Source organism: Coffea eugenioides, chromosome 3, assembly GCF_003713205.1.
Source record: "Coffea eugenioides isolate CCC68of chromosome 3, Ceug_1.0, whole genome shotgun sequence".
In the NCBI taxonomy this organism is placed as follows: domain Eukaryota; kingdom Viridiplantae; phylum Streptophyta; class Magnoliopsida; order Gentianales; family Rubiaceae; genus Coffea; species Coffea eugenioides.
In genome coordinates this window covers 45,967,380-45,985,504 of record NC_040037.1, presented here as the reverse complement: position 1 = coordinate 45,985,504, position 18,125 = coordinate 45,967,380, and the positions used below count along the sequence as shown (strand labels likewise).

At 38.5% G+C, this 18,125-nt stretch overlaps 1 protein-coding gene across 1 annotated transcript; it reads right to left on the bottom strand.

The window, feature by feature from the left end:
* Positions 1-1,016: 1,016 nt before the first annotated feature.
* On the bottom strand, positions 1,017-3,264 carry LOC113766757. The gene is made up of 5 exons (XM_027310912.1): positions 2,680-3,264; positions 2,335-2,472; positions 2,047-2,108; positions 1,414-1,668; positions 1,017-1,332 (listed from the first exon to the last, which is right to left on the bottom strand). Exons 1-5 carry the CDS (start codon positions 3,262-3,264, stop codon positions 1,017-1,019), a joined length of 1,356 nt encoding a protein of 451 aa, XP_027166713.1.
* Positions 3,265-18,125: the final 14,861 nt, after the last annotated feature.

Below are 18,125 nucleotides of genomic sequence, written 5' to 3'. Positions count from 1 at the left end.
GGAACTTTTTGCCTTACTACAAATGACTTCTTTGAGACTTGTTGGTCGTGAAAGACTTTGCTCTTCTCTTTATAAATTGCTGCGTTCTCATAGGCTTCATTCCTTAGTTCTTCCAACTCTTGTAATTGGATCTTTCTATATCCCTCGGCATCCATAAGGTCCATGTTGCACCGCTCAATTGCCCAAAATTTCTTGTGTTCAAATTCTATTGGGAGGTGGCACGGCTTCCCGAAGACTAATCTGTATGGGGACATTCCAATCGGTGTTTTATACGTGGTGCGGTAAGCCCATAGAGCATTTTCCAATTTCAAGTTCCAATCCTTTCTATCAGGCCACCCCATCTTCTCCAGAATTGATTTAATCTCGCTATTCGACACTTCGGCCTAACTATTCGTCTGCGAATGATAGGGTGTGGATACTTTGTGGAGTACGCCATATTTACGAAACAAGGCAATGATCGTTTTATTGCAAAAATGAGTGTTCCTGTCACTAACTACAACTCTCGGCATTCCAAAGCGGACAAAAAATGTTAGATTTTATAATTCTGCAACCACTATCGAATCATTAGTCCGGGTGACCTTTGCCTCCACCCATTTAGAAATATAATCGACATCAAGTAAAATGTATAAGAAACCAAAAGACGAGGGAAAGGGACCCATGAAATCTATACCACAGACATAAAAAATTTCAACAAACAACATGGGGGTTTGAATAATTTGATCTCTACAAAAAATATTCCCCACCATTTGACACTTATCACAAGATTTACAAAATAAATATGCATCCTTAAACAGAGTAAGCCAATAAAAGCCACTCTCTAACACCTTACGAGCTGTTCGCTTTGGCCTAAAGTGCCCTCCACATACAAAAGAATGACAAAAAGTTAAAATAGAATGGAACTCACCTGCACTTACACACCTTCTTATCACTTGATCCGAGCATTGCCTCCACAGGTAAGGGCCATCCCAAATATAGTATTTGGCATCACTTCTCAATTTATCTCTCTTAGCCTTTGGTCAACCTGCAGGTAATTGATTCGTTACCAAAAAATTGACAACATCAGTATACCAAGGTACTGACGAATTAATGGCAAGTAACTGCTCCTCGGAAAATGATTCTCTCAATGACAGATCTTCCTTATTCGTAAGCAAACGCCTCAAATGATCAGCCATCAAGTTCTCGACCCCACTCTTATGCTTAATCTCTAAATTGAACTCTTGCAGAAGTAAAACCCACCTTATGAGCATTGGTTTTGCATCCTTCTTCACTAACAAGTACCTCAAGGCTGCATGATCAGAGAAAATAATTACTTTTGCACCCAATAAATATGACCTAAATTTTTCCAGTGCAAAAACGACTAGTAATTCTTTCTCCGTCGTGGAGTAGTCAAGTTGAGCTCCACTCAATGCTTACGACGCATAGTAAATTGCATGCGCCGCCTTGCCAATCCTTTGCCCCAACACTGCTCCTACCCCATAATCACTCGCATCGCACATTATTTCAAACGGCAAGCTCCAATCTGGGGGTTGAATGATGGGCGACGATGTCAACGACTCCTTTAATTTATCAAAAGCCACCTTACATTCATTGGTGAAATCGAATGTCACGTCCTTTTGCAGCAACTCGAATATGGGTGCTCCGATCTTTGAGAAATCCTTGATGAACCTCCTATAAAACCCTATATGGCCCAAAAAGAAACGTACTTTCCGTACACATACGGGGTAAGGCAAAGCAGAAATTAGATCTATTTTTGATTTATCTACCTCTATTCCCTTAGCCGACACAATGTGCCCTAAGACAATACCATACTCTACCATAAAGCGCATTTTTTTCAATTAAGAACTAAGTTCGTCTCTATGCACCTTTTCAAAATTAGAGCTAAATTATCGAAACATTCATCAAAACTATCCCCGTATACACTAAAATCATTCATGAACACCTCAATAATCTTTTCTACATATTCGGAGAAAATACTTACCATGCACCTTTGAAAAGTTGTTGGAACATTGCAAAGACCGAAAGACATCCTACGGTACGCAAAAGTACCAAATGGGCAGGTGAATGTGGTCTTTTCCTGGTCCTCCGGTGTTATCGCGATCTGAAGTACCCTGAAAAATCATTCAAAAAATAATAGTAAACACGACCAGCCAATCTTTCTATCATCTGGTCAATAAAAGGGAGAAGGAAATGGTTCTTTTTCATCACAGCGTTTAGTCTCCGGTAGTCAATGCACTGGCGCCAACCTGTAGCTTTCCTGACTGGAACCATCTCACCCTCCTGGTTTTCCTCTACAGTCACTCCTATTTTTTTTGGGACTATTTGAACGGGACTCACCCAAAGACTGTCCAAGATAGCAAAGATAATTCCTACTTCCAGGAGTTTAAGTATCTCCTTTTTCACTACTTCCATCATTAGCGAATTCAATCTCCGCTGCGCCTGTTTTACCGGCTTCGCATCATCTTCGAGCCGTACCTGGTGCATGCATAAGAACAGAGTTATTCCTTTGATATCTGTTATACTCCACCCAATCGCTTCCTTTTGATGCCTAAGGGTTCGCACCAGTTTACTCTCTTGACTTGGAAATAAGTGTGCAGAAATGATCACCGGAAGCGTCTCTTAGTCTCTCAGGAATGCGTACTTTAAATGTTTCGTGAGAGTCTTAGGCTCCAACTCCGGTGCCTGTGCAACTGAAGGCAACAACTTTGTCTGAGTTTTTGGCACAAAAAGAGAGCTAAGCTCATACCTCGAAGGAATGGTTGGAAGTGAATGTAATGCTTCAACTGTATCGTGCAACTCATCCCTCATGTCCACATTAAGAGTTACACCCAATTCAAGATGCTTGATAAAGGCTACTTCCAATGCGTCTTCACAGTCTAATTCAAAAGTTTCCTGTACAATGGGTTCAATAACACTCAATGCAAAAACTGAGTTAGATTCCTCCGGATACTTCATCGCCTCAAAAATATTGAAATTTACAATTTTGCCATCAAACTCCATTGATAAAGTACTCTCATTCACATCTATTGTAGTCCTAGCAGTGCTAAGAAATGGTCTACCTAACAAAATAGGTGACGGATTTAACAATTTTTCATCTCCCATACCTAGGATATAAAAATCTGCTGGAAAAACTAACTCATTTACCTGAACCAAGACATCCTCAACTAGCCTCTCTGGATAAGCATTGGTGCGGTCAACTAGTTGGATTATGATGGCAGTTTCTGTTAGTGGCCCAAGATTTAGAGAAACATAAATGGTTTTTGGCATTACGTTGATTGATGCCCCTAAATCCAACATTACTTTTCTAATCGGTGTATTTCCTATTTTGCATGGGATCGTGAACATACCTGAATCCCCACACTTGGGTGGGAGCTTTCTTTGGAGTATAGCCGATATATTTTCTCCCACTGCTACTCTTTTGTCCCCTCTCAACTTCCTTTTATAGATGCACAAATTCTTAAAAAATTTTACGTACTTTGGTACCTGCTTAATTGCATCCAACAAGGGAATGTTGATCTCTACTTTTCAGAATACGTCCAGGATTTCTTTTTCCATCTCCGCCTTCTTTGTCTTTTCCAACCTGCATGGAAAAGGAGGTAAATTAGATTCAATGGGAATTGATGGAGTAAGAGTTACCTCAGGGTCTCCACGAATGCGTCCTTCTTCTTCAATCTCTTCTTCACTTTTACTCTTTAGGTTCGTGGCTTTAAGCCCCTCCACTTCCTTGCCATTCCTCAATGTCAAGGCACTTACATTCTTGGGGTTTATCTCGGGTTGCGATGGCAATTTTTCAAAAACTTGAGACTGTAAGCGGTTAATTGCAGTTGCCATGTGACTTATTTAAGTCTCCAGATTTTTCATGCCTGATCTAGTTTCCTGTTGGAATTAAGCAGTACTCGTGACCAAGTCTAGTTTCTTGCTGGAGCTGAGTAGTACTCGTGGCCAGGCTCTTGACAATATCCTCCAAAGAGCCTCCTAAATTGGAGGACGAAGGTTGAAGCTTTGGTTGTCATGGTTGCCGAAATCCTGGTGGTCGATTTGAGAATGAATTTTGTGGCCTGTTCCCATAGTTGAAGTTGGGGTGGTCTCTCCAACTCGAATTGTACGTGTTCGAGTATAGATCGTACTACCTACGGGGCGTGGGCACGCCCCCAGCCATGTTTACTTGTTCAGCCCAGGGCATAGGTCAGTGGGATGGCCCATGTTTGTGCAAATTCCACAGACCTTTGCTTGATGCATATTCCCCACAGCTAACTGCTGAACAAAAGATGTTAACTCCGATAACTGCTGCTGAATGGACGACGTTTTTACCTCGTTAACCCTACGGGTAGGGTTACTCTCACGGGAGCCAAACTGTTGAGAATTTTTTGCCATTGCTTCAATAAGCAGTCATGCTTCTCTCGGTGACTTATTTGCCAGTGTTCCCCTACTCGCAGCATCAATGATACTTCTATCAGATGACTGAAGTCTCTCATAGAAGTATTGGATCAATAGTTGTTCACTAATTTGATACTGTGGGCATCTAGTACACAACTTATTGAACCTTTTCCAATAGTCATATAGGGATTCCCTGGGATACTGCTTAATGCTGCATATCTCTTTTCTCAGACTTGCAGCCCGGGATGTCGGAAAGAATTTTTTCAAAAACTTCTTTTTCAGCTGGGCCCATGTTGTGATACTACCTGTACGTAGGTAGTATAACCAATCCTTCGCTGCATCCTTGTGAGAGAAAGGGAATGCTCTAAGTTTGATCTGCTCTTCAGTAATCCCTGAAGGCTTCATACTAGAACATACCACATCGAACTCCTGGATGTGTTTATGAGGTTCCTCACTCAAGAGGCCACGGAATGAGGGTAAGAGATGAATTAACCCTGACTTCAGTTCGAAGGAGGTATTCTCAGCTAGAGTTGGAAATGTAATGCACAAAGACTGCTGGGTCAATTCCGGAGCAGCCAACTTCCTTAGTGTTCTTGGATTCGCCATAGGGATGTCCTCTTGGCCTGAGTCACTTGAATTATCACCACTCGAATCTGTTGACTCAACCTCTGGATCCAGTCTCTGAGATGCAATGCTAGATTGCTCCTCTCTGAGCTGTTTAGTTTCTTTCCTAGTTCGGCGTGCAATCTTCTCTACTTCCAGGTCGAAAATCAATTTACCTGTACGAGAAGAATGAGGCATAAACTAGAAAAATGCCAGACAAATCCAAAGAAAATAACTTGAAAAGAAACAAAATTAACCAGAACACCGTTCCCCGACAACGACGCAAAAAATTGACAGGTGTCAAGCCTGTACGATAATAATTACTAAAAAATCCTAATTGCCACTAGAATTAATTATAGAACAAATCTAAATACTGGAGTAGTGACTCTAGATGTGCAATGGATTACTATATTCACCCTGTCTCCAAAGAGTGTGCTTGATTCGATATACTAGATTTGTCTACAAAAGTGTTAAATCTGCATACAACGGCAAGTAGGGTCGATTCCACAAGGAACGGGTAGGAAGTTGTTTCTTTCCAAGTCAATAGAACAAAATTGGGGGATATTTAATGGAATGAAAATGAAAATAGAATAAACAAAATTCAAAAGCTAACTCACCAAGTACAATTAACTAAAAATAGCAATTAGTAAAATTCTATCCAAATGATCAACTTTTCAGACACTGTCCAATTAAATAATCATCGATGCAAAGATATTTCATTCATTCGTCACTAGGTTAGTTATAGCTATCAACAAGCTCTGACAGCCAGTTTTTCCTTACTTTTTCGACAACCAAGGTACGACCGTTGACCGCTTCTCTAACCAAAAAATAACCCCAGGGATGACCGTAGGAATTTAATTATCCAGTTGCATTAAAACTAGAAAAACCCAACCCTAACCAATAAACAGGCTAAGAGGGTTTATTTAAACTAGATCTTACGTTTTCCCAACATAAAATCAATTATGATGGTTGTCACTAGTTATCAACTAAATGAACAATTACGGATTCAATTTAGTTAACCTGACAGTAGGCTATTAGATTAAACTAAATATCCAGCCATTGATACTCAATTAATAAAATAACCATAAACAGTTAATCCAGGAAATGCACGAATAGTAACGGATTGGAAGAACGAGTGAAAGTTTGATTAGATCTCACAGATGTTATAGACCGCACCTTCGCGTCGACCTTTGGGTAGAGGAGAAACCTAACCGCTCCTCATCATATCAATCTCGCGGGATTTGATTGATTCCATCCACACAATCACAAAAAAAAAAGTCTTGCTTCTTTTTTTGTTTCATGTCCGTTCAAAAAAAAGTAAAGCAAAGGTCTAAAGAAAATCGTAAAAACAAAACAAAGAACAAATCCTCTACCAAGGGATAACAAAACTAAAGCTAATCTCCTAATTCCACATGAATCTGGCTTTTTTGCCAGTTCCCCGAAGATAGCCCTCCAAAGAAAACGTAAGAAACTAAAAAGCTATCTGCAAGACTAAAACTACTTGTCTTTTACACCCTCCTTGGCCCACGAGAAAATAGCTGTTTTTCCAAAGATTTCCCCAATTCCCCACATCCTCCTTATTGGTTGTTACCAAATCCACTGGAAATTGCTGTCTTTTTGTTTTGACGCACTTCCAACCACATCCCGCAGGAATAAGGATGAGTTTAGTTAGTTAGTTAGTCCTGCGGTCCGACTTTGAGGCGTCTCTTCAACAGTTTCTGGCGTGAGCACACCCTGAAATAAAGAGTCTTCTGGAAATTAGCCTTCAGAGATCACTTTTTGACACCAACCGCCTACAATTTACACAAATATCAAATGTGAGCAAAACCTCAGTACTTAGCATAATAAATAGCCAAAATTTTGACCACATAACAGCACATAAGATGCCCAAACATTGCTCTATCAAATCCCCCCACACCTAGGCAATGCTTGTCCTCAAGCATTTTGAAGCTCAGAAGTTCAATCACGATAGCAACTACTATGCGGTGATCTGCACTAACACAAGTATCCTGCATTCCTGACAATGTCGCCAAAGTTAGAGCACACCGGATAGGTAGTTATCCAAAGAGTATGAGTAGTAATACTCATCACTTTCAAGAAAATGTATAGATACCAGGAACGCTCAAATCAACACCATGGAATGACATTACCATAGGCTTGCACATTTATCACATCTCCACCACTCAAAAGTGAACTCAATACATAAATCAAAGGGACTTTAATAGGGTTGTAATGGGGCTTGGGTGAAAGGCGGGATAAGGAGGTAAAGATAGGGTGCACTATGTCAAGAGAATGTCCGATATCTACTACATAACCTCAACGCTTTACTGGAGAGATTCCACAAGCAAGGCATTTCCATTTGCTATACCTGCTGCGCAAGTGTCGAAACTCTTTTCTCTCTCTTTTTGTTTTTCTTTTTTTTTGAAAGGGTGTCTTGCAAGGCGTGGGCATGCCCTGTAAGCCAGAATCCCATGTTCACCAGTTTGTCGACACTTTCTCCCCAGCAATGCCGCCAAAAATTGACAGGTGTCCAACCTATGCAATAATAATTACTAAAAAGTCCTAATTACCACCATAATTAATTATAGAACAAATCTAAGCACTAGAGTAGTGACTCTAGATACGCAATGGGTTACTATATTCACCCTGTCTCCCCAAAGAGTGTGCTTGATTCGATATACAAGATTTGTCTACAAAAATATTAAATTTGCATACAATGGCAAGTACGGTTGATTCCACAGGGAACGGGTAGAAAGTTGTTTCTTCCCAAGTCAATACAACAAAATTGGGGGATATTTAATGGAATGAAAAAGAAAATTGAATAAACAAAATTCAAAAGCTAACTCACCAAGTACAATTCACTAAAAATAGCAATTAGTAAAATTCTACCCAAAGGATCAACTTTTCAGGCGCGGTCCAATTAAACAATCATCGATGCAAAGATATTTCATTCATTCGTCACTAGGTTAGTTATAGCTATCAACAAGCTCTGATAGCCAGTTCTTCCTTACTTTTTCGACAGCCAAGGTACGACCGTTGACTGCTTCTCTAACTAGAAAACAGCCCTAGGTACGATCGTAGGAATTTAATTATCCGGTTGCATTAAAACTAGAAAAATTCAATCCTAACCAATAAATACGCTAAGAGGGTTTATTTAAACTAGATCTTACGTTTCCCTAACATAAAGCCAATTATGATGGTTGTCACTAGTTATCAACTAAACGAACAATTACGGATTCAATTTAGTTAACGTGACAGTAGGCTATTAGATTAAATTAAATTAAATGTCCGGCCATTGATACTCAATTAATAAAATAACTATAAACAGTTAATCCAGGAAACGCATGAATAGTAACGGATTGGAAGAACTAGTGAAAGTTCGATTAGATCTCACAGATATTATGGACCGTGCCTTCGCATCGACCTTTGGGTAGAGGAGAAACCTAACCGCTCCTCATCATATTAATCTCGCGGGATTTGATTGATTCCATCCACACAATCACAAGAGAGTTGGAAAAGATGAAGTGATGAAGAAACAAAAGAAAAAGTCTTGCTTCTTTTTTTGTTTTGTGTCCATTCGGAAAAAGTATAGCAAAGGTCTAAAGAAAATTGTAAAAACAAAACAGAGAGCAAATCCTCTACCAAGGGATAACAAAACTAAAGCTAATCTCCTAATCCCACATGAATCTGGCTTTTTGCCAGTTCCCCGAAGATAGCCCTCCAAAGAAAACGTAAGAAACTAAAAAGCTATCTGCAAGACTAAAACTACTTGTCTGTTACACCCACCTTGGCCCACGAGAAAATAGTAGCTTTTCCAAAGATTTCCCCAATTCCCCGCATCCTCCTTATTGGTTGTTACCAAATCCGCTGGAAATTGCTGCCTTTTTGTTTTGACGCACTTCCAACTGCATCCCGCAGGAATAAGGATGAGTTTAGTTAGTTATTTAGTCCCATGGTCCGACTTTGAGGCGTCTCTTCAATAGTTTTTGGCGTGGGCATGCTCTAAAATAAAAGTCTTCTGGAAATTAGCCTTCAGAGATCACTTTTTGACACCAACTGCATACAATTTACACAAATATCAAATATGAACAAAACCTCAATACTTAGCATAATAAGTAGCCAAAATTATGACCACATAACAGCACATAAGATGCCCAAACATTGCTCTATCAATTACTATTTTCACTTAAACACCCTTTATTTTGTAGTATTATGCCAAGCATTTATTAATTTAACTTTACTATTTTAACAATTACTTGTGCAAAAAAATTTGAACAAAAGGAAATTATTAAGAGAAGTCTACTAAAATAATCATTTTTTGCCTTTAATACCCTTCTCCCCCTCCCAAGCTTCCTATGGCAACCTTATCTCAAATTTTAATTGTTATTCAAATAATTGTTTATGCCACAAAAATTAGAAGATAATAAATCTGAATTCATAGAAATGCCTACTAAAACCATTAGTTTTGTATTCAAATATCTGTCTTCTCTGTCTTCTCTGCCTTCTTTGATCTTCCTATACCAATCTTATATTAAATTTAATTTCTTTATTATTCTAATAACTATTTAGGAAAAAATCTAGGATAAACCAAAAATAAAAAAAATCGCTATTCTGGCAATTGCTTTAGCACTTAACACTTTCTCCCCTTAAAAAAAATCATTTTAAGTCTTTCTCATTCAAATCTTATCTTAAAATCAATTTGGCAGAAAATTAAAAAATAAGACAACACAAAAGTGTAAAACTAGAAGAAAAATATATCTATTTTCCTTTAAAAGATTATGTTAGGAGTATTTATTTTTGATATACGGGTCAAATTCTTACAAAAAAATATGACTCGAGGGAAGGCTAGTGATATTTTTAAAATTTAGAAGTGTTATGTGATATTAGCATAAAGCTCAGGGGAGGTTTCCAAAATTATTCCTAAATAAAGGTAAGATTTAATAATCAAGTCATAAGTTCTGCCTCCAAAAAGTAGTAAGTTTTGTATAGAAAATGATAAGTTTTGCTTGAAAGATGGTAAGATTTGTTAATGATTTAGTAAACTTTACGACAATTATGGTAACATTTGTTAATAAAATCATACATTTTGCTTGAAAAAAGTAGTAAGATTTGCATTAAAAATGGTAAGTTTTTTTTTAAAAAACTTACCATTTAGTGAATTTTACTAAAAAAAGTGGTAAGATTTGCTAATAAAATCATATGTTTTACTTGAAAAATTAGCAAGTTTTATATAGAAAATGGTAAGTTTAGAAGAAAAAGTGGCAATTTTTGTTAAAATTTTAGTAAAATTTGTTATTTAAAGAGTAAGTTACCTAAATTATTGAAATTTACTTGTTTTAAACATAAACTTAATATTAGTAGTACTAAATTTACCACACAATTTAGTCCACAGTAAAACTTGTAATAGTAGATTGAAGCCTAAATGTGGCATCACATTAGTCACTCATTTGTGAGTTATGGTGACATTTTGGCGTTACTAAGCACAGTTTGATTTCCATGATGTCAATTCATCACCATGGCCATTTCGCCCTCAACCATCTATTTCCTCTCTTTAAAGACTGTGATTTGATTTCAAATGTTATTTTTATTCTTAAAAATCATTGCTTTGGTTGGTGATAAAAAATTGAAGAGGATCACTGACATCATTTTCGTTTTTATAACTTTCAAAATCCAAAACCAAACTGGGATACTTACCCTATTTCACATTTCTGAACAATTTCTTTCTATCCACCTTGAATCAATTACAAACTAGCAAGACACCAAAATCACTTCAAACAATAAAAAGAAGCAAGCAAGCATTAGACTGTTAGATTCCCCATTTTTCCTTGATTACTTTTTTTTTATAAAAAAGAAGTCAATATTATTAATAAACTAGTTAGAAATCATCTATAATGATCCTAGATATTCTAGATATTTCCTCTAAATATTTTAGATATTCCCTAGTTATTTACAGCTAATAATGTAGTGGGCATGGTTTCCATTTCTAGAAGTTAGTTAGCATATCAGAGAGTTAGTTGGCTAGTTAGTTACTGCACTACATGCATGCATGCGTGATCGTTCTGTTAAGCATTCTGTTACAGCTAAGGCATGGAAGGATCTAGAGGATGAATCCTGTATAAATAAGCCTAAAGGTAAGACGTGAGGGGCATGCTATCAGATACAACAAATTCAGTTCTCTCATTTTCTGCATTTTCTATCTTCCCTCTCAAGTCTTTCTCCCCTCTTTCCCTTTCTGCTAACTCCCTCTTCATTTCTTGTTGAAGCAGCCATTACAAGTGGTATCAGAGCTTTCGGTCCTTGGACTAGGAAGCTGAAATCAATATAACAATGGCAGATGGAACTCGAATGAAGACCATGGAGGAACAGCTACGCAGGCAAGACAGCAGACTCTAAGGAATTCTAGAATCCATGGCCGCAAACAAACAGATCATGGAGGAAAGGTTGGATGCAGTAAGCATGGAGCTGAGCAATAAGTTAGATGCATTCATGGTAGCCATTTCTCAATAGCTCTCCAGTTTGAACCGAGGAAATCCTGAGAAAGGAATATTGGGATCGCCAGAGGGAAGTCACTCCAGGAGCTCAGATATGGTGACTCGAGAGCAAGGAGAGAGGAATGTCAGAAGTTCATTCTATGCTAGCGCACCTAAGCTGGAAATACCAGTGTTCAAAGGAGACAATCCTAGGGAGGGGATCAGAAAACTTCAGAAGTATTTCCAGCTTCTGCACATTCCTATGGAGCAATGGATGGAGCTGACAGAATTCCATTTAGAAGGTAAAGCTGAAGTGTGGTATCAAGGATTCAAGTCTACTAGGGGTAACAAGATGGATTGGATGGAGTTCTCTGGAGAGTTGTGCAAGCGGTTTGGAACATTGGGACAAATGGATCCAGTGGAGGAATTCAATAAGTTACAACTCTCCTCCACAGCCCTAGCCTACCAAGAAAAATTTGAGGAACTACTATCAGAGGTAATGATTCGAGCCCCACACCTTACAGAAAACTATTACATTTCATGTTTTTTGAGTGGTCTACCAGATGAATTGAGATCAATGGTGAAGACTCATGACCCCAAGACATTATCCAAAGCATTTGAGTTGGCCAGGTTGCAAGAGAATGCCTTTGAACCCTACCACAAGAAGCACAAACATCATCTGAAATCCCTCTCTTTGGGGAATACTCCACAGTCTGTTGCGCAGTACACCACTCCACATACCAAACCTATTATTGCCAATGCTGTAAAGAAACAGACTTCTCAGAACTTCAAGAAAATCACACCAGCAGAGCTGCAGTACAGGAGGGAGCACCATCTTTGCTATAGGTGTGGGGAAAAGTTCGGACCAGGCCACCAATGCAAGCAGAAGGAAATCCACCTGATTGTAGCAGTAGAAGATAGTCCTGAGGATCTGGTAGAAGGGGAGATGATCGAGTACCAAGTAGCATAGTCGGCCAAGGGGTTAGAAATGGAGATACATGCGCTGACTGGGAAGATGACTTACAACACCATCAAGATGCAGGGGATGATCAAAGAAACTCCACTATCAATCCTAGTGGATGGGGGAAGCACTCATAGTTTTATCAAAGGGGCAGTGGTACAACTCTATCTAGAACTAGTCCAATCTATCAAGCCTTTCAGGGTCAGGATGGCTAATGGGGAGTACTTGACTTGTAACAAGATGATTCCGAACATGAGTTGGGAAATGCAAGGTAAACAGTTCACTCATGATATGTTTGTCATTAACTTGGAGCCATATGATGTGATTATAGGAGTAGACTGGATGGCTGCACACAGCCCCATCACCTTTGACTTCAGGCAGCTGAACATGTCCTTTGATGAGAAAGGGGAGAGGATCTTGTTACATGGAGAGTCTAAGGAGACTGTTCTGAAACTTCCTAGTGATAGTGCTGAGAAGGAGGGGTTGAGCACCAGAATCTAGAAGCACGCGTGCGGATTGAAAATGAAGGGAACTCAAGTAAACACTGTAACTCATCTGGACATTGGTTTTCAACAGTCCCTAAGTGTTTTACTTGAAGACTACAAAGATGTATTTGGAGAACCGCAATCCCTTCCCCCTTCCAGAAACTATGACCATCAAATTCCCTTAGTGCCAAATGCCAAACCATTCAAGCTAGCACCTTATAGGTACCCTCACAACCAAAAAAATGAAATAGAAAGGCAAGTGAAGGACATGCTCAGCAGTGGCATTATTCAGCTTAGCCATAGCCCGTTTGCCTCTCCAGTTCTATTAGTTAAAAAAAAGATGGAACTTGGAGATTTTGGGTTGATTACAGACAACTAAATGACCTGACTATCAAAGATAAATTTTCAATACCTATCATTGATGATTTACTCGATGAACTGTTTGGAGCTAAGATCTTCTCCAAGATTGATCTAAGGGCTGGATACCATCAGATCAGAATGCTCCAAACTGACATCCCAAAAACTGCCTTCAAAACTTACCTAGGATTGTATGAGTTCACTGTTATGCCATTTGGTCTTACCAATGCACTTGCAACATTTCAAAGCCTGATAAACCATGTTTTTGAACCTTACCTGAGGAAGTTTGTGTTAGTTTTCTTTGATCACATCCTCATATACAGTCCAGATCCAGACACTCACCTTTTCCACCTCAAAACTGTCCTAGAAACACTCAAAGCTCACTCCCTATTTGCCAAGCTTTCCAAATGCATCTTTGGACAGTCTCAAGTAGAATAATTGGGGCATATTATCAGTGGAGATGGAGTGCAGGCAGATCCCTCAAAAATCAAGAGCATGGTGGAATGGCCTACCCCTATATCACTAAAGGCATTGAGAGGATTTTTGAGACTCACAGGGTACTACAGGAGGTTTGTGAGGGGATATGGACTCATTGCCAAGCCACTCACTGAGTTATTGAAGAAAGAAAACTTCCACTAGAATGAACAAGCTGAGCTAGCCTTTCAAAAATTGAAGTAGCTGATGAGTAGCACACCAGTCCTAACACTTCCTAACTTTTCTTTACCTTTTTCTCTAGAAACAGATGCTAGTCAGAAGGCTATTGGTGCAGTCCTAATGCAACAAGGGAGGCCTATTGCCTATCTCAGTCAAGCTCTGGGACCTAAGAATTTGGGACTGTCCATATACGAGAAGGAGTTGTCCCTTATTACAGCTGTGTCCAAGTGGAGGCATTACCTGTTGGGAAGCCACTTCACCATCAAGACAGATCACCAGAGCTTAAAGTACCTATTAGAACAGAAGATAACTACTCCCCTACAATAGAAATGGCTCACTAAGTTGTTGGGCCTAGATTATGAAATATAGTACAAGAAAGGAAAGGAAAACCTGGTGGCTGATGCACTGTCTAGAAGAGGCTATGAAGAGGACAGCTTTACACACAGCATCTCAGTCATGAAACCGGCATGGTTGTCTGAAGTCCTAGAGAGTTACCAAGGGGATGGTTCTGTGACTAAGTTGACTGAAGGCCTGACTACTTCACCTGATTCTTTCCCAAATTATTCTTTTGCTGGGAATTTACTCAGGTACAAAGGCAGGATGTACGTTGTTCCTCAGGGAATTTGAGACAGAAACTGATAGCCTGCTTTCATGACTCTCTCATTGGGGGTCATTCAGGCAACCTGGGGACCTACCAAAGATTAAAGGGACCATTCTTCTCGCCAGGAATGAAAAGAGAAGTAGAACAATAGGTACAACAGTGTGATGTTTGCAAGAGGAGCAAGGTAGAAAATTGCAAGACACCGGGACTGCTACAACCTCTACCTATTCCTGAACAAGCATGGCAGCATATTTCAATGGATTTCATTGAGGGGTTACCTAAATCTCAGGGGTATGAGGGAATGCTAGTTGTCATTGATAGGTTCACCAAGTATTGTCACCTCCTAGCATTACCATCGAAGTATACAGCACAGTCGGTGGCTAACATGTATTTTGAAAACATCTATAAGCTACACGGATTACCCCTGAGCATTGTATTTGATAGGGATAGGCTATTTACCAGCTTGTTCTGGCAGGAGTTGTTTGGGAAGTTAGGCACGAAGCTGCACTACTCTACTGCTTACCATCCCCAAATAGATGGGCAGACAGAAAGGTTGAATAGATGTGTGGAGACATATTTGAGGTGCCTGTGTTTCCAGCAACCCCATAAATAGAAGTCCTTGCTTGTTGCTGCTGAATGGTGGTACAACACCAACCATCACACAGCCTTAAAAATGACTCCCTTCGAGGCTCTGTATGGATATCCACCATCTCAACTAGGCATCAATGCCTTGGGGACTCCAGTAGCGGCTGTGGAGCAATGGCTAGGGGACAGAAGAAAGTGGAACGAGCTGCTGAAGGGGAATTTAATCAAAGCACAAAATCAAATGAAACCGTTTGCGGACAAGGACAGGAGTGAAAGGAGTTTCCAAGTGGGAGATTGGGTCTATTTGAAACTGTAACCTTATAGACAATCGTCTGTGGCAGTCAGGAAGAATCTGAAATTGTCTTCAAAATATTATGGACCCTACAAAGTTCTTCAGAATGTGGGAAATGCAGCCTATAGGTTGGAATTACCTGCTGGCTCCTTGATTCACCCTACCTTCCATGTCTCCTTACTCAAGCCCTCAGCCAAGAATCATGTAGTTACTCAAGAACTACCTTTGACTACTGCAGATGGAGAGGTTAAAATTGCCCCTGAAAGTGTTATTGCTACTCGTGAAATCATGAGGAAAAGACAGAAGGTAACTCAAGTGTTGATCAAATGGTTGAACCTAGGCACTGAAGATTCAACTTGGGAGGATATCACAGTGATACAATCACAATTTCCAGATTTCCAACTCAATCCTAGTGACTAAGATTCTTGAGGGGGAGGTATTGTAATGATCCTAGATATTCTGGATATTTCCTCTAGATATTTTAGATATTCCCTAGTTATTTATAGCTAATAATGTAGTGGGCATGGTTTCCATTTCTGGAAGTTAGTTAGCATATCAGAGAGTTAGTTGGCTAGTTAGTTACTGCACTGCATGCATGCATGCGTGATCATTCTGTTAAGCATTCTGTTATAGCTAAGGCATGGAAGGATCTAGAGGATGAATCCTGTATAAATAAGCCTAAAGGTAAGACGTGAGGGGCATGCTATCAGATACAACAAATTCAGTTCTCTCATTTTCCGCATTTTCTATCTTCCCTCTCAAGTCTCTCTCCCATCTTTCCCTTTCTGCTAACTCCCTCTTCATTTCTTGCTGAAGCAGCCATTACATCATCAAACACGATTTGTTTAACAAAGTAATCTGCACCAATGTCAAAAAATACATTGAATATGTCACAGATATATTTGATTTGAAAATATTAGATTTAATAGAGTTACAAAATATATATAAAAGATTACACTGTAAATCACAAATCATCAAATCTAACCCAATTGATTACTTTTTAATACACACACACACATTACATTCACTTTATTTTGTGCACAAATGGACTAGTTCTTTTTGGATGGCTGCTACCGGCATGCTACTGAATTCCTATCCAACCATCCCTTTCATGAGTAAAGGCTAAATTGCAACAAAATCTAAATCCTTTCAAAAGTCTTGGCGTCTTTATGAATTATTTGTAATCGTTATTAAGGCTTGAAAGGACGTATAATGCCATATTAGATTCTATCTTTTTCCCCCACCATAAATGCCTTTTGGAATATAAAGTGTACTCCATTTTAGTCCTTTTGGATTAATAGCCTCTGTCGTTAATGAGTATTATCCAGCTGTTGAGCCTTTCATATGTTCATATCTTGAATTGACTTATTTTTTTTTGTTCTAAACAATAAATTGGAAAAATAAATAATACTAAAGAGATGAAGAAAGTTAATAATTATTCTGTCAAAATTACTTATTCTCGCGTTGATTGGATCATGAAGCATTTCATGATTACTTTTGGTATATGAAGTTTGTGGTAAATTACGTTTCATTGTGTGGTTATTCTTGAATCACTCTCTCTGATATCCTAACAGTCTTTGCATATTGAAACAGAAATCTCAATCTTACTTTCTATTTAGTCAGTACTATTAGATTATGTCACGTTTATACTTCGTGTGATTTGATAAATTTGAACATATTATTAGTAGACTCTAATTTGATGAAAGTTTTACATTGGAAAAGAAGTAGATGTACATTATATGGACACCCTACATCCTACCTAGAAAACGGTCACAAAGAAAACTAAAAATAACTATAGAAAAGATTTTAATGCTGAAAGGTAGAGTTTCTTTAGAAATTAAAGTACAGGTGTGGATGCTGAACTTTTAATAAGAGAGTATAGGGTAAAGGTTTCTGCCTCTACACAATCTAACATTTTTCTTTTTCTTTTGACCTAGTAACAAAGATAATAATATTATTAAACAATGGATGCAGATAAAAGTATGTTTTGCCTACTAATTTTGTATAAATTCGTATCAGCATAATAAAAATTACTAGTTACGTGTTGGTCGTGAACAATTGAACTTGTCTCAATCTTTGCTTGACCCTTCAACCAATGGTGTCATTCTTTTCTTTCAAAAACAATGGTAATCAAATTCAGTCATCCTTACTTTCTTGAATATTGACGAAGCTATAATGACTTAAATTTCTTGCTAAATATTTTGGCAATCGTTCCATGATAAAGTTAAGACAGAAATCATAGGAACAGATTTATTCCTGATGGCGATATTAGGGCAATCGAGTTGCACAATTTAAGGGTTGGAAAGCTACACAGGATGCATTGTAGCCAAACTGTACTTTTATTGGTTTTGTTTGGGAAAGAACTAAGGGGGTGCTTGTTTCACATATTGGAATCGGAAATGGAAATAGAATCATAGACTCTGGTTTTGGAATTAAACTTTTCATTCCAATATCTAGCTTGTTTCACACATTGGAATTAGCATCATTCCAATTCCTGATGCTTGATTTGATGAGTGTTTCGGAATTAAATGCAATTAAATTCCAAATTTACCCTTGATATAACAATTCTTATAAAACAAAGGGATAATTGCATAAACTTCTCTTATAAGAACAGAGTACCCATTTTCCCATAAACAAATTTATTTATCGGATAAAATAAAAATAAACCCGTTTTCCAATAAAACACCAGTTCTTTATGACTTTCCTCCATTATAAGAACAGAGTACTCATTTTTTCATAAATA

Excerpts from the sequence above, each read along its gene's own strand:
- LOC113766757 (XM_027310912.1), bottom strand. The coding sequence starts at position 3,264 with ATGCCAAAAACCATTTATGTTTCTCTAAATCTTGGGCCACTAACAGAA. Across the intron at positions 2,109-2,334 it reads CTATCTTGGACAGTCTTTGG|GGTACTTCAGATCGCGATAA; the intron begins GTGAGTCCCGTT and ends ATGATTTTTCAG. Across the intron at positions 1,333-1,413 it reads CATGCAATTTACTATGCGTC|GTCATATTTATTGGGTGCAA; the intron begins GTAAGCATTGAG and ends GGAAAAATTTAG.